General features: G+C 32.7%; 4 protein-coding genes and 1 non-coding gene across 6 annotated transcripts; all 5 read left to right on the top strand.

Annotated features, from left to right (window-relative positions):
- The first annotated feature begins 572 nt into the window (after positions 1–572).
- LOC120169199 (universal stress protein PHOS34-like) lies at positions 573–3,330 on the top strand. Of its 2 annotated transcripts, none has more exons than XM_039177408.1 (3): positions 573–1,330; positions 2,829–2,876; positions 2,989–3,330. In XM_039177408.1, exons 1-2 carry the CDS (start codon positions 646–648, stop codon positions 2,834–2,836), a joined length of 693 nt encoding a protein of 230 aa, XP_039033339.1. In that variant the 5' UTR covers positions 573–645; the 3' UTR covers positions 2,837–2,876; positions 2,989–3,330. The 2 variants fall into 2 exon arrangements, with proteins under 2 accessions (XP_039033339.1, XP_039033338.1); XM_039177407.1 differs by having other exon boundaries at positions 574–1,330; positions 2,985–3,330.
- A 1,577-nt stretch (positions 3,331–4,907) lies between these two features.
- On the top strand, positions 4,908–8,230 carry LOC120169141 (G-type lectin S-receptor-like serine/threonine-protein kinase At4g27290). The gene is made up of 7 exons (XM_039177361.1): positions 4,908–6,266; positions 6,353–6,490; positions 6,625–6,785; positions 6,960–7,170; positions 7,300–7,537; positions 7,660–7,810; positions 7,905–8,230. Exons 1-7 carry the CDS (start codon positions 4,973–4,975, stop codon positions 8,193–8,195), a joined length of 2,484 nt encoding a protein of 827 aa, XP_039033292.1. The 5' UTR covers positions 4,908–4,972; the 3' UTR covers positions 8,196–8,230.
- A 420-nt stretch (positions 8,231–8,650) lies between these two features.
- On the top strand, positions 8,651–11,192 carry LOC120169200 (multiple organellar RNA editing factor 9, chloroplastic-like). The gene is made up of 5 exons (XM_039177409.1): positions 8,651–9,030; positions 10,087–10,184; positions 10,431–10,496; positions 10,578–10,754; positions 11,034–11,192. Exons 1-4 carry the CDS (start codon positions 8,690–8,692, stop codon positions 10,748–10,750), a joined length of 678 nt encoding a protein of 225 aa, XP_039033340.1. The 5' UTR covers positions 8,651–8,689; the 3' UTR covers positions 10,751–10,754; positions 11,034–11,192.
- A 6,686-nt stretch (positions 11,193–17,878) lies between these two features.
- LOC120169201 lies at positions 17,879–19,109 on the top strand. Its single transcript, XM_039177410.1, has 2 exons — positions 17,879–18,466; positions 18,870–19,109. Exons 1-2 carry the CDS (start codon positions 17,965–17,967, stop codon positions 18,920–18,922), a joined length of 555 nt encoding a protein of 184 aa, XP_039033341.1. The 5' UTR covers positions 17,879–17,964; the 3' UTR covers positions 18,923–19,109.
- Positions 19,110–22,724: 3,615 nt separating this feature from the next.
- On the top strand, positions 22,725–22,942 carry LOC120169215. The gene has a single exon (XR_005520643.1). It is a non-coding gene; the product is annotated as a small nucleolar RNA U3 (small nucleolar RNA).
- Positions 22,943–26,241: the final 3,299 nt, after the last annotated feature.

Below are 26,241 nucleotides of genomic sequence, written 5' to 3'. Positions count from 1 at the left end.
TTAATAACAGACACTAAACAAAGCAGTGCCCTCTAATCAGAGGATGAATTTATAACTCTTAATAATTAATGGACTTAAAAAATACCATCCTATAATTAAATGACCATTTGTGTGCTTTACCCAAAAATCTAGCGTTTATTTGTTGGTATATATAAAAATTAGTCTCATGGTATACGCATTCTGCACGATAAAAATAAATAAATATTTAAGCAATGCCATATTCTTAAGGAATAATTGGTAGAGTTAATTGCATAAAAAATCTTTAAATTATAATTTTTTATTTTAAATTAAATTTTTAATAGAAATATTTTTTAGTTAATTATTTTTTTAATAAAGTTACCTTCACTTATAAAACTTCGCATATGAGTAATTTTAAAAATAATTTTATTATTAGCTTCTTATTTATTTTATATTTTATTTGATATAATAAAATTGATAAAATAAATAAATATCTAAAAACTAATAATTTTATAACCACCTTAAATTATTCAGAAAATATTTAAATATCAAATAAATTATGATAATATCAAATAAATAAATATAAATATAAATAAAAAATTATATTAAAATTTCTTAACAATCTCTCAAGATTAAAAAAAAAAGTTCTGTCATTTTCTGAAGGAAAAAAATCAGGAAAGAAAGGAAATGGAAAGCCCAAATAAAGGAAAGAAAAAGAATTCTTCTGATAACAACAGTGACCCTAAGCTGCCATCGATCAAGATTCACCTCCCGTCCTCTCCTCGCCACTCGACCTACGCCGCCTCTTCCCCCACCCCCGTCGCTGGTGCACGCCGTAAGATCGGCGTGGCCGTCGATCTATCTGAAGAATCGGCTTACGCCGTTCGTTGGACCGTTCAGAACTACCTCCGACCAGGCGATGCTGTCATCCTCCTCCACGTGTCACCGACCTCTGTACTCTACGGAGCTGATTGGGGCCCAGTTGCCCAGGAACAACAAAGCCCACGAACGCCAGAGACCAAGAAGCAACTGGAAGACGATTTCGATGCCTTAACGGCTTCAAAGGCGGCGGATTTGGCCAAACCCTTGAAGGAAGCTGGGATTCCCTTTAAGATTCATATAGTGAAAGATCATGATATGAGGGAAAGATTGTGCATTGAGCTGGAGAGGTTGGGGTTGAGTGCTGTTGTAATGGGGAGTAGAGGGTATGGAGCTGAGTTAAGAGGGAATGATGGGAAATTGGGAAGTGTCACCGATTACTGTGTGCATCATTGTGTTTGTCCTGTTGTTGTTGTTAGGTATCCTGACGAGAAAGATGACGGGAATATTCAGCCAGTGACGACAACTAAGGAGGCTAAGGTGGAGGGAAAAGGTGGCAAAAGTTAATCCTTTTGGAATTCATTTTTTGCTGTTTGATTGGAAATGTGGGGACTTTGTATTTTTGTTTCAATGCTTAATTTGGATGGCATGAGTAGTTTTATTTTATTTTTATTGCTGATGTGTTTTTATAATATGAACTGATAATTAGGATAGTAGCAAAGTTGTGTCATATGATCCGAATTCGGAATAGCCTATCCCATATACTGCCCTGGTCTTTTTGAATGGCTGAAATTTTGTTTTCTTGCTGGTGTTTAGATATCTAATTCGGATGACTTTAGCATTTCTCTCTCGGGTAAGTGTTTTTATTTTGTTACATGGTGATAAGGACAGAGTAGTATAATGTTACCACTCATAGCAATTTGCTTTCAAGGATGATAAGATATTTGAGGTGGCGGAGGTTGGTCTTTTCGTGGTATTAATGACTAGTTATTCTTGGTATCAATCTGACTTTAATAGTATCTTTATGTGGATAGCTGAAAATGCTGTTTTCGTTCAAGTTAGCTGAAAATTAGGGCATGATAGTAGAATATGATACATATAACTCATTCCAAAGTTGGTAAAGTTTTAGTTTCTCGTTCTTGTAGATAATATATTGTTTAGTTTACTTTTTAGTATTAGATATTTAGAAATGGGAGGATCTGTTGTTGGATGGGATTAGTTTTGTCCCCTTGAATTTTCTTGCTGATTGGGAGCTAATTGAAAAGTATAGGGGTGATGGACAACAGAACTGCTTGTAGAGTGTAGTGCTTATCATACATGTCACTACCAACTTGGTATAAAATAACGAGGGACAAGTTGATAAATATCATAAAGATATGTGATATCAGCTGTTTCCATTTACCTGAAGTAACTTGGATGTATGTGCTTGATGGGAATAGTTTTCCCTGCCTTGAGTTTTCTTATGGATGTTATGTTGTAAAATTTGGCAGTTAATTGATGTGTGGACAAGTTATGCACAATGGAAATGATTATATGATGAGGATGACATGTCGTAATGTGGTGTGCTTGATGTTAGAAGCTAAACTTATAATAGAGGTTGCTCTACAACGTTTTGAAACTTTCAGAAAGAGAATGTTCCATTTAAATATTTGTTAGAACATGCTTCTGCTGTTGTATATGTCGCTTTACAATATAACTTAAATATATGCATAGATTCGAGGAAGGCTCTTGCATATTGGTGGAAGATGTTTTATACAACAAATATATCATTGCCATTTCCCCCCTCTGTTTCATTTAGGCTATTGCTTGTGTAACAAGTATGGTGGAAAGAATAAGAAGACGGGAAAAGAAAGAGATATGTCTTCACCGTTACCTGGTGGAAACATTTTGAATTAATATACCTGAGATTGCCTTGTTATGAAATTCATATGTTTTAGTAGCAAAGTTTCTTCAGTTTTTTTTCATGGACTTTGTTTCAAGTTGCTGACTTATTGAACTTACTACCAAATCCTGCAAATTAACATTAGTGTTTGATGATTATTTTATCTCAGATGCTTAGCGACTCCTTAGTAATTGCAGCTTTATCCTATTGGTAGCAGGTTTGTATCTTGGTGCTGCAATTATCTCCACTAATATATATTTTCCAGTCCTTCATAACCTGTTTATGATCTGATTTTTTTTCCCGTCTTGCTTTTCTTATGTGGTAGATAGTAAAGAAGGCTATGAGTCGCTCAGGATTAGCTCATATGAAGGATCAAGTTAAAATGGATCCCTAGGATTCGCTCTTTCTACTTTCATCTCCGCTTTGTTGGACTTTTTATCGGTCAAGTTATCGTATGGTCGATGAGTTTCTAGATTTCCTTTTATGGCACTCGAGATCGCGATTTACTGATCCGTGATGATATACAATACGATAACCCCCGTGTCAACATTTGCTCTTAGTTTTATGTGATATTATGTTCGTTTTGATGTCATAGTGCTGGACAGAAACATGAAAACATCTCATGAGCTTCACCTTGAATTTAAGGGCATTTCTTTTATGTATAAATCCGGGATTTTTTTTTTTGGTGTGTGTGTGTGTGCAAAGGACATTGCAGTTTGAGTTGGAAGATGGAAGTGATTGTGTAGATATGATCCGAATCTTACGGTCAGAAAACGCTTCTACAACCGTAATTTAAGCCCTTGAGTTAAAGGTAGTTCTGTTGTGCAACGGGGTGCAACGGGAAACCTAAGGTTAATTTATGACAAGTTTTAACAGTTACAATTAATAATAATTTCAATTATAATCGAGAATATTATATTGTCGTGTGTTTTATTCTAAAATCTTATAATGTCTACTCTAAAAATATATATAATTGGTAATAATTTTAGTTACAGGCGAGAATGTTACATAGTTTTTTTACGATAACATTTTAAGTTGTAATCAGAATAATTATGTAATTTATATGATTTGTTATAGAAAACGTAATATTTTTTGTTTCAACTTAAAATATTATCCATTTTATTTCGAAAAAGCTACACGGTTGATAAAATTTTCGATTATAGTTCATTATATATTTTTTAAAATTTTATATTAATCGGTTGTATTTTAGAGATGCTCTCAGTTAACTGTAAATATGAAAACCGAAAAGATAGATCATAATAAACAAATCAGGTTTAGTCAAAGCAAGCAGCCAGATCACAGGAAAAAGAAAACAACGCCAAAGAAAATTACAATCGGTGACGTACGTAATGCATGATTTTTGACTTTTAGATAGTTTACGTGCCATCATGATCGTTGACATGAAATATAAAAAATATCTACGTGTTGTAAATTGAATTCATACATATAATTCACACTGCTGAGTTTAATCCAGGCAAGGGCGTGGCTGAGGGTGCGCAAGGTGCGCGACGGCGCATGGTCTCAAAAAATAGGGGTTTCGAAATCAAGTATATCTATTAGTTGTTGTTATTAAGAAGTCTTAAAAAATAGGGGTCTCAAAAAATAAGGGCTCTGAAATCGAGTATATCTATCAGTTGTTGCCATTAAAAGATCCTAAAAAATAGAGGCCCCTATTTTTAAGAGCCTAAAATCGAGTATATCTATTAGTTGTTGTCATTAAGAAGCCAAAAAAATAGGAGCCAAAAAGTAAGTTCGAGATCTAAGGGCCCCTTTATAAGAATTTACACAGGACCTCCAACAACCTAGCCACGGCCTTAAATCGAGGATTAGCATTTCCATTACCGGATGCATTCGAAAAGCAAAATTTATGGATGGCTATGTTTGCTGGCAATTCATTCATACCTAGACCAGGGATTGATATAAGATTTTATGATATAAACGGACCCAAAGTTTTATATTAAAATATTAGCTGACCCTTTTCCCATATGTAATGGGGTAAGGGAAGGTAGGATAGTAGGTTGCCCCTAACACCGGGTTGAGAGCAGCTTCCGTGGTAGACCTCTGGCAGTCAAAATTTGCCCACCATAGGATTCGATCCCACGACCACAAGATTAAGAGCCTTGTGCTCTATCAACTGAGCTGGACGGGATTAAAATTGTGGTCCATTTAATAGAACATACGAAGATTAGAATTTTGAGCCCACGAGATGGCTTTAGCATTGGTCAACAAAAGTCTCCTTGAGAGAGCTGAGGTATCAAAATTGAAATTGTGATATTCTGATGGAAAAAGTTTGATATAAGGAATGGGGTTTCCATGTTTCAGTTTCACATCTCATCAATGGCGGAATTTATCTTGCTTCTGCTTTGTTCCTTTTTATGGGCATATTTAACAGTATCCATTGCAGTGGAAAGCTTAAATACCAGTATTTCGATTCGAGACGGCGATACCTTGGTTTCGGCTGGTGGAGTTTTCGAACTGGGATTCTTTAGAACAGGTTCCAGCAGCAGAAGGTACTTGGGGATATGGTATACGAATTCGGTCACATCGGTTCCATGGGTGGCTAATAGGGAAGTGCCTCTCAATGATACGTCAGGCGTCGTAGAAGTTACAAACCAGGGGACCCTTGTCCTTCTAGATGGTAATCGCAGCATCATTTGGTCCTCCAATGTATCGAGGCCTGTTCGGAATCCGGTCGTGCAGCTATTGGACTCGGGAAATCTTGTTGTAAAAGATGAGCTAGATAGTAATCCAGGAAACTTCATTTGGCAAAGTTTTGATTATCCAGGAAATACATTCATTGCAGGGATGAAGATTGGTAGGGACTTGAGAACTGGCCTCGATCGGTACTTATCGTCTTGGAAAACTCATGATGATCCTTCTGCAGGAAAGTTCACGTATCAGTTCGAGCTCGGTGGATTTCCGGAGATTGTTGTTAGAGAGGGTTCGACTATTAGATTCCGGTCTGGACCTTACAACGGTGAGCGGTTGAGTGGGTTACTTGAGATGAAAGAAAACCCCATGTATACTTATGATTTTGTATTTAATGACAATGAGGTATATCTAACATTCATTCCTCGTAATAACTCGATTCTTTTAAGGGGAGTGCTAAGTAGTGAGAACGGAGCTATAGAGCCCTTTTCATGGATCGACCCGAATCGAGGTTGGATTCGAAATCTTCCACTCTATGTAGATAACTGTGACAGATATGCCTTATGTGGTGCAAATGGCATATGTGACAACAACAGGTCTCCCGTATGTAGTTGCATGAGAGGTTTCGTACCGAGAAGCTCGAGCGAATGGGAAGCAACACCGGGGACGGGAGGTTGTGTGAGAAAAACACAGTTAAACTGTTCAGGAGATTATGGATTTATACAGGTCTCTGCAGTAAAGGTGCCTGAAACAAAACATTCATGGTATAATTACAGTTTGAACTTAGAGGAGTGCAAGAACATCTGCTTGGCGAATTGCTCGTGCACGGCTTATGCGAATTTGAACATTACAAACGGAGGAAGCGGGTGCTTGCTCTGGTTTAATGACCTTATCGATACACGATACATAACCGATAGTGGTCAAGATATCTATGTGAAGGTTGCTGCATCAGAACTAGGTACGAAATATGCCGATCAAGCCTTGAATTTCGATACAAACTGACCTATTGATGAACATGACTCTCTGATTTGCCTATTCATGTAGATCAAAATGTGATCGAAAGAAACAAAGCACGATCCAATGCAAACATAACAATAATTGCAGCTACATCATCTTCAGGAGTGCTGATTGCTGGCCTAACCCTGGTCGTGTTTCTAAGAAGGAAGAAAAATCGGAAAAAGGGTTGTTATCTTTTTCATTTCTCGTTCTAATTCGAGTCCATATCTAACATACTCGATTAATACAGATCTCGAGCATGCTTGATTTTGCATTAATAGGTCGCTATGTTATATTTTACTCAACTTGTTTCCTCACAGGATTGATGACACCCCCTTCAGATGGCGGTGCTTATGATTATCAAACTCACGAGGAAGATCTAGAGTTACCGGTATTCGATTTAAGAAGTATCATTCGTGCAACGAGTAACTTCTCGATCAAGAACATACTCGGAGAAGGAGGTTTCGGATGTGTCTACAAGGTAACAATATGATCAAATGCCACTCATGACTACTGTTTTCTTCCACTAGATGTTTTAAGGTGTACTGTAATCAGGAAAGTTGCTTGACGAGTGTCGTGTTTTAGGGAAAATGAAGAGTTCGAATAACATATTTCTGAAATGAACATTCACTAACATGATAATATGTTTTTTTAGGGTGTTTTGAAGAATGGACAAGAAATTGCAGTTAAGAGGCTTTCGAAAAGTTCGAACCAAGGACTCGATGAGTTCACAAACGAAGTTAAACATATTTCAAAGCTTCAGCACAGGAATTTAGTGAAGCTCCTTGGATGCTGCATTCAAGCAGATGAAAAGATGTTGATCTATGAATACATGCCTAACAAGAGCCTGGACTTCTTTATTTTCGGTACGTCTTCGATCATCCGAACCAGAAAATCGAGTCTGTTTAACATTAATCTATTCCGTTATCATTCTACCAATCTCCTCTGTGCTCAGAGAGCTGACAAACAATAAATTGGCTTGACTTGTTTGAAAGACCAAGCCCGAAGCATGTTGCTAGATTGGCCGATGTGCAAGCACATCGTCGACGGGATTGCTCGAGGCCTGCTTTATCTTCATCAGGATTCAAGACAGAGAATAATACATAGAGATTTGAAAGCCGGTAATGTTCTATTAGACAATGAAATGAATGCCAGAATTTCTGACTTCGGCTTGGCTAGAAGTTTTGGAGAAAAAGAAACCATAGCAAACACAAAGAGAGTGGTGGGAACATTGTAAGTAATGAACTCAAACTGTGTGATATATACATCTGCAATATGCAAATTAGCTCTCGAACCATACCAGATCGAAACTTGTAAACTTGTGTTCTTATTTTCGATCTTGTTTTCCCCCACAGTGGTTACATGTCTCCGGAGTATGCAATCGATGGACTTTACTCGATTAAATCCGATGTTTTCAGCTTCGGTGTCTTGGTTCTAGAGATTGTGAGTGGGAAGAAGAATAGAGGGTTCTCTCATCCTGATCATCAACACAACCTTCTTGGACATGTAAGTCTTTTAGTCTTCTTATATCAATATCAGAGATTTATATGCTACGGTAGTTAAGCACAGTCGATATCGACAATGAGCTATATTTTCACAGGCATGGAGACTATTCTGTGATGGGAATTCCATGGAGCTGGCTGCTGATGGAATTAAAGAAACCTGCAACCGATTCGAAGTACTAAGATTGATTCATGTCGGCCTATTATGCGTGCAACGAAGTCTTGTAGACAGGCCAAGCATGTCGGATGTTGTTCTGATGCTAAGTAGTGAAGTTCCATTGCAACAGCCTAAACAACCAGGGTTTTTCACTGAGAGAGATCTGGTTGAAGCTGCTAATTCTTCAGCTTGTTCTAATGATTTTGCAATCACAGTGGTTGAGGCAAGATAAAAATGATGTTTGTCAACCTTTTGAACTGTGCTAGAATTCTCATTGATCCCATTTCTCATTTAGTTTATCAGATATGCCATTATCTGATACAAGTATATTCAATTTCTTCTAATTTTGTCCTTGTATTTGGAGAATTCTTTTAAGAATTCTCCCATATCCTTATAATTCAGTGCAACATTAGCACAGAAAGTCCTTGTGCTTTACCTTAGTAAACTATAAGGATCAAATATATAATTATACAAATTTTTTAAATATCACGACTACTACTTTGTCAAATGTTAATGACAAGTGCTTGATCAGCAACGTCTAAAGAGTTAATTGACTTTATTGACAAAATTGAAAGATTAATGATCAAAATAGAATATTTCCATAGTTAAGTGGTCATTGTTGTAATTTACTTTAAGTATATCAAATATCTTCAAACCTTATTTTTCCCTTAAATTTCGTCACTTGAGAAAAATATCACAATCTAATCTTCTTCTCTGACACTTCCAATGGCGACTTTGTTAAACCCTTCTTCTCTCCTTCTACCTTCAAAACCCTTTCTTTCAGCTCGTCCCCAGCTCACTCCACCGCCGACTCTCCGAGTAAACTCACTGATTCAGTACTTTCCTTCATCCTCAACTGGTCGTCATCGTGTCATCAAAGCTGCAGCACGTGACAGTGACTACTCGCCCAAGAGGAGCAGCAGCAATGAGCCCAGGGAAACGATAATGTTACCTGGATGTGATTATAACCATTGGCTTATTGTTATGGAGTTCCCTAAAGACCCTGCTCCTACAAGAGAACAGATGATTGAGACTTATATTAACACCCTAGCTACTGTCCTTGGCAGGTGACACTTTCTTCTTCCTGGGTAGTATTTTTCTAGTAGAAAATAATGAAAATATGAAATTTTTATGCAACTTTGGCTTCTTTTTTTGGGTTTGTTTTCGTTTTGTTGGACGATTGTCAAATTTGGTGAGATTTTATGGGTTTTGCTCGTTTTTGGTATAGAAATGCTGCTAAATTCAACTTTTCCCCTTTCTCTGTATGTTTGTTTCCCGAGAAATGTTTAATTAATGGGGCAGCTTAGTTTTTTCCCCTTAGTTCGTTATTGGAACATGTAAAAAGGATTCCTTTGTTAAATATATTTTCTTTGACGTCTAAGAGCAAGAGTTCTCATGAACTTAGGGAAGGTCGTCGATCACTTCTTTATATGCAGTGTCTTGATTGATTGATTCCCATTGAGTTTGAGGTGAAGGGTTTATTATTATGGTAACATATCCAATTGTCTGAGCTTGAAGATGATGAACAAAGATGGAGCCTTGGATTGAATGAAAGAAACAAGATTGAACATTGCATTGTTCATAAATATTCTGAATTATCATAATCAGTAGTTTCCAATGAAGTTAAAAAGCAGACTGATAAGGAAAAAAGTTATGCAATTCATCTGGCTTGTTATAATGATTTTCAGACAAAATTATAACAGTGTGTCCTTAGAAATTGAGGCCACTTAGGACAGAATATCTTTGTGTTAGGCTTGTAATGTACCTGTTTACCTGAATTTGTCAGCTCAGATTGTGAGAACCTCAAAAGGTTCTTGACAGAGTGAGTTAATGTCAAGAACTTTGTATCTTAACTAGTTAGAATGCTCACGATTCGTATGTCGTAGCATTCTTTTGGGTTGTCGGCAGTCTTTTTCCAGGCTAGATATCATGGATCAGCATTTCTTAGTTATCAAAATTGAGATGCCTTCTTTGTGCATTTTTTAAATAATTAAGAACCTATGTTACCTGATTAATGTTTAGTAAATCAATATACAAAAATCGCCATTTAGTGAATGTATGAAAATCGAGTTATTGTAATGAAGAAATCTCAGATGAATCCCCCCCCCCAATCTTTATTGCAGCATGGAAGAAGCGAAGAAGAACATGTATGCTTTTAGCACCACTACGTATACCGGTTTCCAATGCACTGTATCGGAAGAAACCTCGGAGAAGTTCAAGGGTAAGAAGATTTTCATTGCAACTCATTTGTTTAAACCTATGTTACTTGAAATACCCGTGTTTGAAATCTACGTCTGATGCATGGTCGAAGAACCCTCCATATACATGAAAAGGTTCAGAAAGATTGAGCATACCAATGTTGAGCACATATCCGTATATGACACTCACATTCGAACCTGAATCACATAGGTTTAAATGATGTTGTTATCTATGACTTCGAGAATGAATTTTATTGTTTTGGATGCAGGATTGCCCGGAGTTCTTTGGGTGCTGCCTGATTCCTACATAGATGTCAAAAACAAAGATTATGGAGGTTGGTTTGCCTATTATCTTTAATTATGCGAAGTTTTTGTTTCAATATGATAATATAATATACGGTTTGGTGTACTTTTAGGTGATAAATATATCAATGGGGAAATAATACCCTGCAAATACCCTACTTATCAACCAAAGGCAAGAAAAGATTCAAAATATGTAAGCAAAAAATACGAAAGACGAAAAGACGGTCCTCCTGCCGGACAGTTCAGACCAAAGCAAGCGGCAAGTCCATCGGAACCATCATCTTGACAAGGTATCAGAATATCTACGTTGTTCTGACTCTTCATGTTTTTTCTCAAAGTACTACTCATGCCCAACCCATATCCGGATATGACTCCAAAATATAGCCATCTAATGACTCTCCAAATGCATTGAAAACGGAAGGAAAAAGTTAAACATACTCGTGTTAGTCGTATACTCTTATCCGATGCTCGTGTTGCTAGAAACAGCTTTGCATGCTCCTTTTGGCCATGTTGGTCTCAAAGTTTTGTTTTCATCATACAACTTGATTTTCTTTTCTTTTTGTTGACAGTTCATGAATGGTTCGTGGGCAGATTAGCACTTGGCAAGTACAAGTCCTATTATGCATGTTTTGGAAACCCATGCTCGAGGGTTACTACATATCCGTTCTATAAATTTAGGTCATTTGTATTAGTTCTGTTATCACATGAATACATGAGTTGGAACCTTATTTAGGTAATAAACAATATATTAACCTTATTATTATTATTATTATTATTATTTTTGCATGAATTTTAAATCTCAACGTTTTATTTTGAGATAAATTTTCTCTTGTTTAGATGAAAATTATTAGTGAATTAATATTCAATGCTTGTTGTTGATGTTTCAAGTCTTATGTATCCAAAATGATGATGTTGTATGTGTTATGTTATCGTTTATGTACATATGATATACATCACATCATCACTCATGTATATATAGTTTATGTCACGTTGTTATTTTGAACATGTAATATATGTCACAACATTACTTTTAACACGTGATGCGTGATATATTATCACTTAGAATATATGGTATGTATACCATCACTTATTTACATGTGATGTGTGTCCTTTTCTATCATTATACATATGTTTTTAATAATATTGATTTTGTGGGCAGTGGTGTTATATTCTACTACAGAAAGAGGTCATGAAAAAAAAAAGTCAAGCGTGTGGACAGAACTGCCGACACGTGGGCCAATGAAGTACGTTATTACGGTTTTGCCCTTACCCATCTCTTTCACACAAGTCGCATACAATTGGTACCCTGCTCGTAACGAAATCATTACCCACACCCCCTTTCACATATTAAAAAGGGTAAGCTAGTCCCTAATATATTGTTTTTTTTTTCATTTTAATATATATATATATATTTAAATTATACTAAAAGTTTAGTTTTTTTTAATTTGGTATTCATTGTTAAAAACTTAATGATATCCAAGACGCGTGGAATATCATAAAAGGAAAAATAATTTCATGTTATCGCTGCCACTAAATTTTTAATAGTGAGATATCAAATTGAAATATAAAGTAAATGTTATATGTGATTTAAAAAATAAATAAAGTTTAGATATTAAAACGAAATAAAGATGATAGCTTATCTCCTTTTCCCAAGTGGTAGAAAGGTAAATAAAGAATATGTTTTGTCCCTTTTCATCATAATATTATTTTTATTGTCTTCCCGGTTCTCAAGGTTTCTCCTTGACTAATTTGGATTGATCGGAATTACACATCTAGTTTTGGTGTATGTGTTTACTGACGGAGATTTTCTACATACACAGTAACTCGAAGATCTTCTTAAAAGATATTTAGCTACTTACCATTTGAATCAACTCGTTGATATCATAATGTTTTTTTTCTTTTTTAAGTGTATTGACAATTTTGGCAATGTATAAAATTACCAATGTTAAATGAAATATAATAAGTTATAGGATTAGTCTGCTACGCTCTACAAGTACTGATAAGTATCACTGAAGATGAACACTATAAATTTAATTTATAAAATTTTAAATTCTAAATAACTCCACTTATAATTATAAATTAGTTAAAAATCTAAAAAAAATTATTTAAAATAAAATTTTAATTATATTATTTTTCATTACATTTTTTGGTTTAAATGCATTATTGTCACATAAAGTACGTCATTTGTATTAAGTTGATTCTTAAAGTATTTTTTAAGATGTTTTACTCACTGAAGTTTAAATCGTTAATTCATTTGCCCCAAACCATGAACTCTGTTAGAAATAGCAAGGGTAACTTACATATTTAGTCACTCAATTATTTTTACGATTCTGTTTTGGTCACCCAATTATTCTCTCTCTCAAAATCATCATTAAATTTAAATTTTAGTTTGATTTTGATCACATAAATCAATTCAATTTTTTTTTGAATTTACTAACTTTTTTTAACTTGTTCATTATATATTTTTTTTGTTTACAGTAACCTCTAAACTTAATTTCTTTTATCATTTTGATGATATGTCACATGACACAATCTTAAAATTTTATATCATTAAAATAACTAAATATCAGAAAAGTTACAAAGTTTAGAGAATATTGTGACAAAAAAGTTTCAAATTTCAAGTTGAGAAAAGCTACTAAAGTGTAAGAAAAAATGTTGCGTTATCCCTAATTTATGTTACATATGTATGGATACTGGAACTCTAATTAGAAGATACATGAATGAAAGCTTACACAACGTAAACCCAATAATTACTATAAACTTGAAAGAGTCGGTGGTTTCACTTAAAAACATTGACGGCTGCAAGGGGGCGTGACAACAAATTTTTGGAAGAATAATAAATTAATTAATTAAAAGTAAAAATATATAATTTTAACCAACATGAGTTGGTTCAAGTGGTAAGCAATTTGATATCATTTAAGCAAGGCATCGAGTTCGAGTCTTTATGTATGCAGAAAATCTCTGTTGGTAGATTAAATCACCAAGCTAAATGTGTGACACGAATCGGTTTGGATTAATCAAGGCAAAGCCTTTGAACCGGAAGAACAAAATTTTTTTTAATGAATTAAGGTATCAATGTCAAAGTATAGGTACCATGAACAAAGGGACTTATTTTTTTTCTTCATTAAAAATGGTTCATTGTGTCTCTTGTTTGTCATCTTTTTATGGGATATATATATTTTTCTTTAATTTAATTTTGATTGTACATATTTATCTAAAATTTTAATTAATATTTGAATGAAATATTTAGTCTAAAAATTGACTTTGAAGAGAAAGAAAATATTAGCTCGGTTGGGTTAAAATATTTAGGGGTTGACTATCTGTGTGTCGAGTAAAAAATATGATATAAATGAATTCTTATTTATTACAAAATTTAAAAATAAATCGAATTAATTTAGGTGACCAAAACAAAACAAAAACTTTAGTGATGATGTTGAGAGAAAAATAATTGTGTGACCAAAACAGAATCGTGAAAATAGTTGAGTGACTAAATATGTAATTTACCCTTGGTATTTCCAATGGTTTGGGCCAAATGAGGTAACGATTTAAACTTTTAGATGGTAAAATATCCGAAAAATACTTTAGGAGGTAATTCGGTACAAATGACATACTTTAGGTGGCAATGATGCATTTAAGCCAAAAATGATTATGAAAAATATTGTAATTAAAATTTTATTTTAAATAATTTATCTTTATATTTTTAATTAATTTATAATTATACGTTGAGTATTTTAAAATTTTATAGATTAAATTAATAATGTTCAATACTCGAAAAGAAAAAAAAGAACAAGGGTCAAAATAATCATTTTAATAAACATTAGAATAAAAAAAAGAAATATTGATATTGATATTGATTGATCTTTCCCGTCCATGTAACAATTTGATAGTGGACCCATTTTTTTATTAGGATAAAAGTAAGTGGAATTTTTATATATTTCAATATTTTTTATGATTGTTTTTAGTTTAATTTTTAATAAAAATACATTTATATGACCTATTAAATCTAACCAAAATATTTTCCATTTTCATGAAATTACAATATTATTTTTCAAAACTTGCGCATGCCAATTAACAGTTCCTGTGCAACAAACTAAATAATTATGCACATAAAAACAACCCAAATAATGCAAATAATTTTAGACTACATCATACCCAATGGACCACATCATATTTAGGGTAAAGTATAGTAATGGTCACTGAACATTTCAGAAGCTTGCATTTAGGTCCCCCAACATTTAAAACTTGCAATACAGTCCCCCAACATTTATTCCGTTTGCAATATGGTCCCCCAACTTAAACCACAGTTAGAAAATTAGGATAAATTATATAAATGGTCATTGAACTTTTCAGTCACTTGAATTTAGGTCCCCCAACTTTTAAAACTTGCAAAACAATCATCAATTTCATTCTAAACCCCAATTTCCAAAGTAATTCAATTTTATTCTAAACCCTAAATTCCAAAATACTTAAATTAAATTCAATTATGTCAAAGTTATTATTATTTAATTTCATCTTATTTCATGTGATACGTATTTTTTATATAAATATAATAGTATAATTCTTATCTGTTGAAGAAATTTTTTAATTAAAAAAAGTAGTTAGGATATAAAAGAGGTTGAAAATAATTCGAATTTTAAATTTATAAAATGTTATTTTGACGTATAAATAAAAGTGTAAACTACTCGGTTGACAACTTAACTATCTAGCCCTTTTTACTTTTGTCATCGATCTTTTAAATTTATCAATCATACCACATAATTATTTAACTGTTTCAACTAAGCCACTAGTCGTTACCAATTGATAAAAATGATGATGTGGCAGTTAAAAGGAATTGACATTATTATACATTCAGTCTTTATTATTTATATAATCAATTTGGTCCTAAATTAAATAAAATTTAATAAATTAATCATTTAATTAGGATCTGACATGTGTTAGCACATGATCATGACACGTGTCATTGGTGACACGTGTTACCACCTAATTATTTATATATGCTATCAATTTGGTCCTAAATTAAATAAAATTTAATAAATTAATCATTTAATCAGGATCTGACATGTGTTAACACATGATCATGATATGTGTCATTGGTGACACATGTCACCTCCTAATTAGAAGAAAATTAAGTTACAAAGAAGTAAAATTTGGGTCTTGGGCAAACTCAAACCTGAGTCACGCAAATGAAAGATATAGGGTGGAGCCACTAAGCTAACACCATCGTTTGTGTTAAGAGATATACAATAATACATATACTAATAGTATGACCAATGCCAGAAAAAAAAGAATATAATGTAAAATGGAAATAATGAGATTTGAACTTCGGCAAAAAATTTGAAAGCAATAAATGATGGGAAAATATTATATTTTTTACAATAAAAAATATTATATTTGATAAATTGTTTGATAGATTTAATATATTTTTTAAATATTAGTTGATACAATATTTTAAAAGAATAAATTTAAGATTTATATATTTTTAAACTAAATTTAATAATTATATTTTTCATATTTATAATTCATGATTATATATATAATCTTAAGTTGAGTATTTCTAATATAATTAATAATTTTAATTTCTTATTAAAAATAAAATATTCAAAAAATATAAATGATTCATACATTAATATATGAATATATTTTTTATTTATACATCTAAATATAAATATACATTTATATAAATATATTTTTATTCGTTGTGTCTGTGCCTTGAACTCTTTCTTCAAGCCTATATTACCTTAAATTGAAGTATTTTAGAATTTAATTGAAGTATTTTAGAATTTAGGGTTTAGAATAAAATTGAATTACTTTGGAAATTGGGGTTTAGAATGAAATTGATGACTGTTTTGCAAGTTTTAAAAGTTGGGGGACCGAAATTCAAGTGACTGAAAAGTTCAATGACCGTTTATATAATTTATCCTAATTTTCTAACTGTGGTTTAAGTTGGGGGACTATATTGCAAACGGAACAAATGTTGGGGGACTGTATTGCAAGTTTTAAATATTGGGGGACCTAAATGCAAGTTTCAAAAATGTTCAGTGACCATTACTATACTTTACCCTCATATTTATTATAAGCTTACCACAATAAGCAAGCCAAAACGTAGACGTATCACAAAATCAAAAATATCAATCAAAGCTAGGATTCAACTAATGCCATAATATAAAATTTCAATTTTATATGATAATTCCTAGTTTAGTTTTTCTCTATTAATTTTATCAATATCAATTTTAATATTTGATACACTATCATTGAAATATTTTTTTTTCTAATCAATATAAAATTTAAAATTTTGGTTCGAGAAGAAATGAAGTGGATTTTGAGAACGAGAGTTAGGATTGGGTCAGGTTTAGAGTAAAAAGTTAATTTGATGCAAATAGAAGTCGTTAATTTGATCTAAAATTACAATGAAAGTCTTACAACCATAAGCGTAAACTAAATATATGCTCAGTGGCGGAACCACGTGGGGGCGGAAGGGAGACATGGCTCATCTAAATTTTTATGGTTTAATTATATTTTAAGAACTTAAAAATTTTGAAACCATTAAAATTAAGTCATATCCCTCCTAAAATTTTCTGGTTTAATTATTTTTCAAGACGTTATCAATTTTAAAGTTAAATGAAATTAAGTATTGTCTCTAACATTTTTTATTTAATTACATTTTAGGATATGCCAATTCTGAAATTAATGAAATTAAGCTTCAATCCTCTATTTTTTTGGTTTAATTATCTTTTAGAACCTTGTTAGTTTCAAAGATAAGCAACTTACCCCTTCCATAATTTCATCATAGTTCCGCCCTTGTATATAATCATGACATTTTCCTATAACCATTACACAATAAACTAATTGCTTGACATCATAAAACGGAAAAGTTAAAATCCATCCAAAAACTCAAACAAAAGATTGGTACAAACATATGAGATTGTATCAACAAATGAACCACAACAGGAGATGAATCTATTGAAAGATCACCGACAAACGTAAATTAGAATTGAATGTCGTGAGACAACTATGTCCGAACGCAAACTGTGTATTTAAATCCAATTAGATGATCTAAAGTAAAAAAAATTAACATAATAACAAATAAACGTCATCTTGATATAACTACTACGATAATGTTTCTCTCTCTCTATATATATATATTACCTCTTTATCTTGTAAAATAAAATTAGAAAAAAATGTGTCGTGTCAGTCGGAAATGAATTTGACCTCAAAAGTTTAAAATAAATACAGACGAAGGAAACATCATTAAACACAATATCAAGTAGTGAAAATCTTTATTTTTGGAGCCGATATGATCAAAAAGCCGACTCAACCCATCTCGTGCTTATACTTAATTATGGTTATATACCAAGGACAAAAGTGTCATCTCTCCATAATCATACTTTTCGACCTCTCCTTCCATCTTCTCTAACAGGCTTCAACACCCGTTTCCTCCAACTACCTTCCCATTTTCCCTTTTTCACTTACTTTTCTCCCATTTCTTTTTTCCATCCTTCCATGCACAACTCGAGTATATCATCCATGGCAGTTTCCAGAAGTACTGTCATAAAAACCAGAGCATATTCAACAAAACAACTTTATTTCCTCATAATAGTGTCCTTCCTTTTAATCTCTTCCTCCTCCTCCTCTTCTTCTTCTTCGTCATCTTCGATCCATGATCTCCTTGTTTCAAGAGGCTTACCAGCAGGTCTGCTTCCGAAAGAAGTGAAATCTTACACACTCTCCGACAATGGAACCCTGGAGGTTTTCTTGGGGGAACCGTGCCTGACAAAGTACGAGAATAGGGTGTTCTTCGACAGTGTGGTGAGGGCTAACCTGAGCTATGGAAGCTTGAGCGGTGTTGTCGGGTTAAGCCAAGAAGAACTCTTCCTCTGGTTGCCTGTTAAAGACATCATCGTTTTTGACCCCAAATCTGGGCTTATCTTGTTTGACATTGGTGTTGCTCATAAACAACTCTCTTTGTCTCTCTTTGAAGATCCTCCTCTCTGTAAACCAAAAGGTAAAACAATATTTACCTTTTCTTTCTTACTCTTAATATTTAGGTTAAACTACATATTTAATCATTCAATTATTCTTGTATTTTTATTTTAGTCACCTATATTTTTCAAAATCTTATATAATATTACTTTTTGATTCTGTTATACCACACAAGTATTATCATTAATTTTATAATTTAGATTATCAAAATAGAATAAAAATGTAATATTATTTAAAACGTAATAAGTAGTTTACCTTAATTTTTATATAAAAATAATTAAATATGAATTCAAAATAAATTACTAAATCTGTTGAAATCAGTCTATTGTATGATTTTTTTAATAAATGTGTTCTCTCTTTTTATTTGATTTTTTATTTAAAGGACTAATAAATAAAATTTTGAGTTTATTTGTTTTTTTTTTCAGGAATAATGAAGAATAATGCGAGGAAGGAGAAAGGGTTTGAGGCTATGAGATAGTAGGACAAGATTCCAATAGTGGTGGTGTCCTTTAGTTTTAGTTTTAAATATATATGTATATTTTAAAATATATATAATAGTTAATTAGTTTTTTCCCTAATTATATAAAAAATAAAAATAGTTTTAGGATTTGTAATTAAAGAAATGACTCGTTTGAATCTTATTTCCCATCAAAATTGAATTTCAAGTAGTGGTTTCGGTGTTTTAAAGAGATAAATTTTATTTAAATAATTCGAATTTAAAATATAATTTTTGAAAGTTTGCACGAGAGGAAAGCCTTTTTCCAAGGCGAAATTTATGTTGGTTCGGATACCTATAAGCAGACTTATCTTTTATGTATTTTTTAGTATATATTATAATAATATATATTAAAAACAATATACAAATTCAACTAAATTCAAAAAAAATACTGTAAATGTGCCACTAATGTACTCTATATTAACCTCACTATGACACTATCAATATATACAAAAGCATAGTGATCTAATAAAGCCTTATGATTATAGACCGACTTTATTGTTTTACGCGAGAAAGGTGGGTCCAATGTCATAATTTTTTTATTTTGTGAAAAGAATAAAAACGATAGTAGATTTAAGTGATACATAATTTGATATCATCTAAATATATTTTGAATTCGAGTCTTTATATATGTAGAAGATTTTTATTAAAAAATTTATTCATCAAAATCAGATATATGAATTATGTCGGTCTACACTAATTAGGATGAAACTATAAAAACCGAGAAAAAACATAGTTTAAGCAACCTCACAAGCACCTAGATTGTAGGTACATGCTCTTTTTTCCATTTGATTTGGCATTATCACGAAGCATTGCCATGTCTCCTTGGGATCCCTCCCATTTTTGGAATTAATACACCTTTTATTTTGTGGGCGCCATTTCCCTTTTTCTTTTTCTTTTTTTTTAATTATAAATTCATACTCCAATCTTATTTTGCAATAGATATTTTGATGTTTTGATTTACACCATATTAGTATTTAGTGTTCTAAAAAATCAAAGCCTTAAATTTGATTCTAAGTCTGATTTGATTCTTGATATCGATATATATATAAAGTTTTAACTTGATTGATATTTTTAATCCGAAATTTGATTTGATTCTTGATAAAAATTATGTTCCACAATCTGATTATTTTTTTATGTTAATATAAACCCATAGTTTATTAAAAAATAAAATATATAAAATTACAATAAATATTTATAATCATAAACGTAAATTAAAAATATAATTAGTACACATTCTTATAACCATTGACACAAAAAACTAGTCATTTGAGATCATATGATACAAATATCGTATAAGGAAAAATATTAAAAAATTCATCTAAAAAACTCGAACAAAAGATAAATATGAATAAATTTGACTACATCGACAAACGAATCACAATAGAATATCAAACTATTGGAATATCACTAAAAATCGTAAATCAAAAAATAAAAATCGCATATCTAAATCTAATTTGAGAGTCTAAAGTAGAAAATATCACAATAATAATAAATTCAGTTATACTCAAATTAGGCTAAGAATTTATTCAGTCAAATTCAAATAATAAAATTGTACATCCTACCGATATTTTTTTTCGTAGGAATAAGCCACAACAAAAACTCACATCTAGAGATGGATTGAGGGGGTGTTTGGGGTGTGATCGTACCTCATAAAATTTTTAAATTCTCTTATATAAGAGATATTTTCTTTATGTTTTATATGAAATATTTGATTTTACATTTCCTGAGATTTTATAATTTTACTCTCTTTAAACTTTTAATATAATTTTTTATCTTCGTACCCTTATACAAATTTTTGTGTCCGTCCTGCCCACATCCAACTAAGCTTAGAGCATGAATTCACTAAAGACAATAGTCTAATATCAGTTCCCCATCTAACCAACATTAATTAAACCAATTTAGCTACTAAATTCAGAAACCATATTATTATTATTATTATTATTATTATTATTATTATTATGGGGCATTTCCATTTGAATTTTCCATTCAAGTGTCGTTTATCCATGTCTTTCTTCTCAGTATGGGAATCTGGTCTCGGCCCCTTCCGTCATTGGTGGGTCGGTTTGTCCTTTCATATGGATCAGCTTGTGAAATGGCTAGCTAGGATGGGTATATATTATATATTAGAGATGTAAGTTGGATTTTTTATTAACTTTTTTTTTTTAAAGAGGGTACTTTATATTATAATGAGTAACAAAGTACATTATCTCAAGATCCTTTAAAAAACCTCCCTAATCCTAAATAGAGGAAAAAGAGTGTACCTTGAGATGGTAATGTTCAAATAACCATACCAATCTTACAAAATTCAGTCCATACCCCAATCGAACAACGATTCACACTCCAGCTCATAAATAAACAACACAGACAACCAAATACCTATGCTGGAAACTAAAAAGAAAGTATACATAAGCACCAACACCACAGGGGACTAAACACAAAACAGCAGCCTCCTATCGCAACACACCTGGGAAAAAGACCACAGCAGCAGCACTACACAGCTCCATGAAATCAATAGCACCACGACTATGCCTCATTTAAATCCTTATGCATATGACAGAAAGAGCAAGCCACTCCACAGGAAAAAGAATACAGACCTCAAACAAAGACACATAATAGAAATTTTCAAATATGAAAATCTTGGAAATAAGTGAAACCCCTGTTTCGTCTTAATAAAGTGAGAAAAAACTAGAAAGCAGTCTAATTTATTAAACTAGAAATCAGTAATCACAAACGCCTGAAGTGATTGACTGCGGACTTCGCACAAAATCTTGAACGACCGGAATCAACGATGGCCATAAAGCATTCGTCTAAACCCCAATCTGAATCAAAGCTATATTGAAAATTTGATCCACAGAAACAACAATACCCCAATCTGAATCAAAATTTGATTAACTTGATTTGATCTAAAAAAACATATATTTTTTTTATCTGAATCTGATATAATACGAGAGGTATATATTATTCATTCGGTTTGAGGAGTATTTTTTTATCTGAACCCGATTCTATTCGATTTTGAAGTAAAAACTCACATTCTGTTTAACCTAATATAAATATATAAAAAATTATTTGGTAAAATGAGGGCTTAATTATAAAAATTATAGAAAAAGAGTATTATTGTAATTATTTTTGAATTTTAAAAAAATTACTTTGGGTAGGACCAGATTAAAGATTTTTATCCTAAACTTAATCTGATTTGACTCAAACTCTTCACTTAATCATATCTGATTTGAACACATTTTTTTAAAATTTCGATATTATTTGATCAAAATCAATCGATTTTAAATTTAATTACCATATATATATATATATATATATATATATATATATATATATATATAATTTGAATAAGAAATATAGTTCAATCATGTTTTTTTATCTATCATTTCTCGTTAATTTAATTATTTCTTTTTAGAAAATATCAATTCACTATCGAGCTAAAAATTGATATAATAATCTTCAAAATTGTTCCTGATTTGAAAAATGGATATTAGATTAATTTCACTTTTTTCAAAGAAGGTCGCACAACTAATAATTTGGATAAAAGTTAATATTTAAAATAATTTTTTTTTCAAATTTTATATTTAATCTTAATTCTATTTAAATAAAATAGGAAAAAAAGTCTAGACCATATATTCCTTTTAAGGCTAAATAAATAACGGAAGAAACGTGTAGGCTAAAGTTAAAACAGTGACTGTTATGTTGGAAGCTGAACAAAATCCCACATCGTGAAGAAAAGACTAAGGTGAATGTTATTTAAAAGAGAACCGGGAGATACTTGGGCACGACCTTACTTGAACAGGATCTGTTCTATAGGCTCGTACCTCTGTATCCTTGAGTTCTAAGGAGACAGGATTCCAAGTCTGGTTGATGAACCGAGGTTGTGTGATCAGAGCGTGATTACTGGTTTGGGATGCCCACTGTTGGCTTACCTCGACCGCAGAGGATCGTTATCAGCTCGCGTCGTCTAGCTGGGATGGTCACGCAGCTGTCTGACAGACTCCGATTACCCTTTTTAAACCTGAAACTATTACTATTGCAGGGTCTGATGTAATCGTTGAAAGCATCATGGGCTAATACTCGAATATTATTTTCAGCCGTTAAGCTTTATGTTTCAATTAGCTTAAAATCAGTTAATTACTGAGTAGGTAGCTTCGGAAGTTTCAACCGCCGCCTCCGGCAGAGCCGAACCGATTGCTCAGGTGTTGTTCGGTGGCGTTCCAAGCCTGGAGGAGGCTGAAGAAGCAACTGCTCATCTGAAAGATGCACTGGACGAGTAAAGTTCATTCCTTTCAGATTTTTTTAAAAATCGTTTTAGAAATTCGATTCCTTATGAATTCTTCAAAGCCCTTCTGATTAATTTTCAGTAGCTCTTATGGTGTACTGTATGAACAATTGATTGCCTTTTTCATTTTATATTTGGTTTTAGGAACTTTGAATAAACAAATTCTGATCAAACAGAAATTCTGGTAATTATTGCTTTATAGGATAGAAATGTTAAACTAAAAGAGTTTTGCATACTATTGCTGCTATATACTATTTTAGGATCAATTCTATGTACTGCTAATGGATCAGATGAAGTTGAATTACTTGTGTTATGATTGTGTATATGGATATGTTAAAATCATGTTACTATTTTATTGGATCTGTTACAGAATCTTTTGGTTATGATTCCATTTTTATTTTCAGGGTTTACCTGTCATCTCCAAATTACGGTGGCACTACTCCGGAGTCCGGTGTTCCATCGCTTTCGAACTCTGAGGGGACTAAAGATTGTGTTGCTTAATTGTCGGAGCCATTTCGGTTCCACAACCTGCTATTCATGCATTCAAGTTGCTCAATCAGAATCCTGCAGTTCAGGTTGTGGTCATATCTTACCCTCCACTTGATTTTATGATCTTCATTACAGTCATTTACATTGTTGTTAGTACCACATTCTCTGATTCTCCCTCAGCTTATTCCGTTTACTCGGGTTTTGGTGCCAGTGTTCGGAAGGGTATAGGCTGCAGATACTTGATGTTATGAGTATAAATAACTGTAATTAAATGGACATAATATGTTTGATGGTTTTGGTTTTCCTCCCAGTCTGTTGTTGCTTCCTTTGCGGCCGATCCGAATATATGGAATGCTGTCCTGAACAATTCAGCTTATATGGATTTCATCAAGTCTCAGCCGATCAGTGAGAAGTTTTGCTCCATTGTTTACCATTATTTGACGCATCTCTTGCTATTCGCTTAATTTTTAAACATAATGTGTTGCAGATGACAAGTTTGAATATCAGGAATCTCCCCGAATTTCCGAATCTTCAGTAAAGCTAGAGGACTACAAAGACAGCGACGGTGGAGATCCATTCTCGGATTTTCTACAGAAAATCAAGACTAGCATGGCTGAGATGGTGAGTAAAGCGACAAGTTTCCTCCATGGCCTCTTCAGCTTTCACACAGTGGAAAAGGCGAAAGTAAATTCCAGTTCGAACAATATCAATAAGACAATCGGAGCCAGCTTGATGGGGTTGGCAGTTATGGTCATTATGGTAGTTCTTGTGAAACGGGGCTGATATTACAAACTCAAATACTTCTGCTGGTTTTTATACCCTTACGGATGAATGATGATGATGAACATTACATGATTTTCATTAAGTTCTACTGTTTGCTTGTGTCTGACCCGGTCGGCTGTGAACAAAGTTTTCCAACCATACCTTGATCAGTGTGTGGTTGTTTTCATTGATGACATCTTAGTGTATTCAAAGACAATGGAGGAGCATGTTGCCCATCTTCGTGTGATTCTTCAAAACATTGCGAGACAAGAAGCTTTATGCTAAGTTCTCTAAGTGCGAGTTTTGGCTAACTGAAGTGGCATTCCTTGGACATGTGGTTTCTGCAGAAGGGATTCAGGTAGATCCTCAGAAAATAAAAGCTATATTGGATTTGGATGTTCCATGAAATGTTTATGAAATGCGGAGTTTCTTAGGTTTGGCAGTATATTATCGAAGGTTCGTAAAGGACTTTTCGATGAATTCCTCCCCTTTGACCAATCTATTAAAGAAATATATGCCTTTTTCATGGATGGATAAATGTCAAAAGAGTTTTGAAAATCTAAAGAAAGTTCTTATGGAGACTCTAGTGCAACCAGAACTAGGCAAGGATTATAAAATTTATAGTGACACTTCCCTTAGTGGTTTGGGATGTGTATTAATAAAAGATGAAAAAGTAGTCCCCTATGCTTCAAGACAAATTAAGCCCCATGAAAAGAACTATTCGACGCATGATCTTGAATTAGCAGCGATGTTTTTACATTGAAAATTTGGCGCCACTATTATTTGGTGAGCTTTGCTACATTTTCACATATCACAAAAGTTTGAAGTATTTATTGACGCAAAAGGAGTTTAATTTGAGACAAATGAGATGGATTGAGTTACTCAAAGACTATGATGAGATCATAGATTATAACCCCGGGAAAGCCAATGTAGTAGTTGATGCTCTTAGTCGGAAGACTTCTGCCACTTTGCGTATGTTAAATGCCCAAATTATGTTAAAGGACAATGGTGTGCTTATGGCTTAATTAAAGTTAAAATCCTGGTTGGAGAAAATAGGAAAATGTGAAATCAAGAACTGTGAAGAAAAGTCTAATGGATGTTTATACTCCAGAGACCGAGTTTGTGTTCTCAATGATGACGAGTTGAAAGGAGATATATTTTTTGAAGCACATTGTAGTTCATTAACTATACACCTAGGAGGGAACAATAAGTATTAAGATTTGAAAGAGCGTTTCTGGTGGCCAGGCATGAAGAGAGACATTACAGAATTTGTCTCAAAGTGTCTTAATTGTCAACAAGTAAAAGCTGAACATCAAGTGTGCCTTTAGGACTATTGAAACCGATCTCTATTCCTCAATGGAAGTGGGAAAAAGTTACGATGGATTTCGTAACGGGGTTACCTTTGACACCCAACAAAAAGGATTCAATTTGGGTTATTGTGGATAGATTGACTAAAACAACTCACTTCATTCCTGTTCGATTGGATTTTTCGATAGACAAGTATGCGAAATTATATCTCAATGAGATAGTTCGACTGCATGGAGTATAAGTTTCAATAATATCTTATAGAGATCCAAAATTTACTTCAAGATTTTGGAAATCTTTACAAGGAGTTTTGGTACTCGATTGAACTTTAGTACTGTTTTTTATCCTCAAACCGATGGTCAATCAGAGCGGATGATTCAGGTGCTGGAAGATATGTTAAGAGCATGCACTATTGAATTTCATGAATTGTGGGAAAAGTATTTGCCGCTTGCGGAATTTG

The sequence above is a fragment of the Hibiscus syriacus genome, unplaced genomic scaffold (genome assembly GCF_006381635.1).
Source record: "Hibiscus syriacus cultivar Baekdansim isolate YM2019G1 unplaced genomic scaffold, ASM638163v2 tig00111754_pilon, whole genome shotgun sequence".
In the NCBI taxonomy this organism is placed as follows: domain Eukaryota; kingdom Viridiplantae; phylum Streptophyta; class Magnoliopsida; order Malvales; family Malvaceae; genus Hibiscus; species Hibiscus syriacus.
This window is presented reverse-complemented; position numbering and strand designations above follow the sequence as displayed.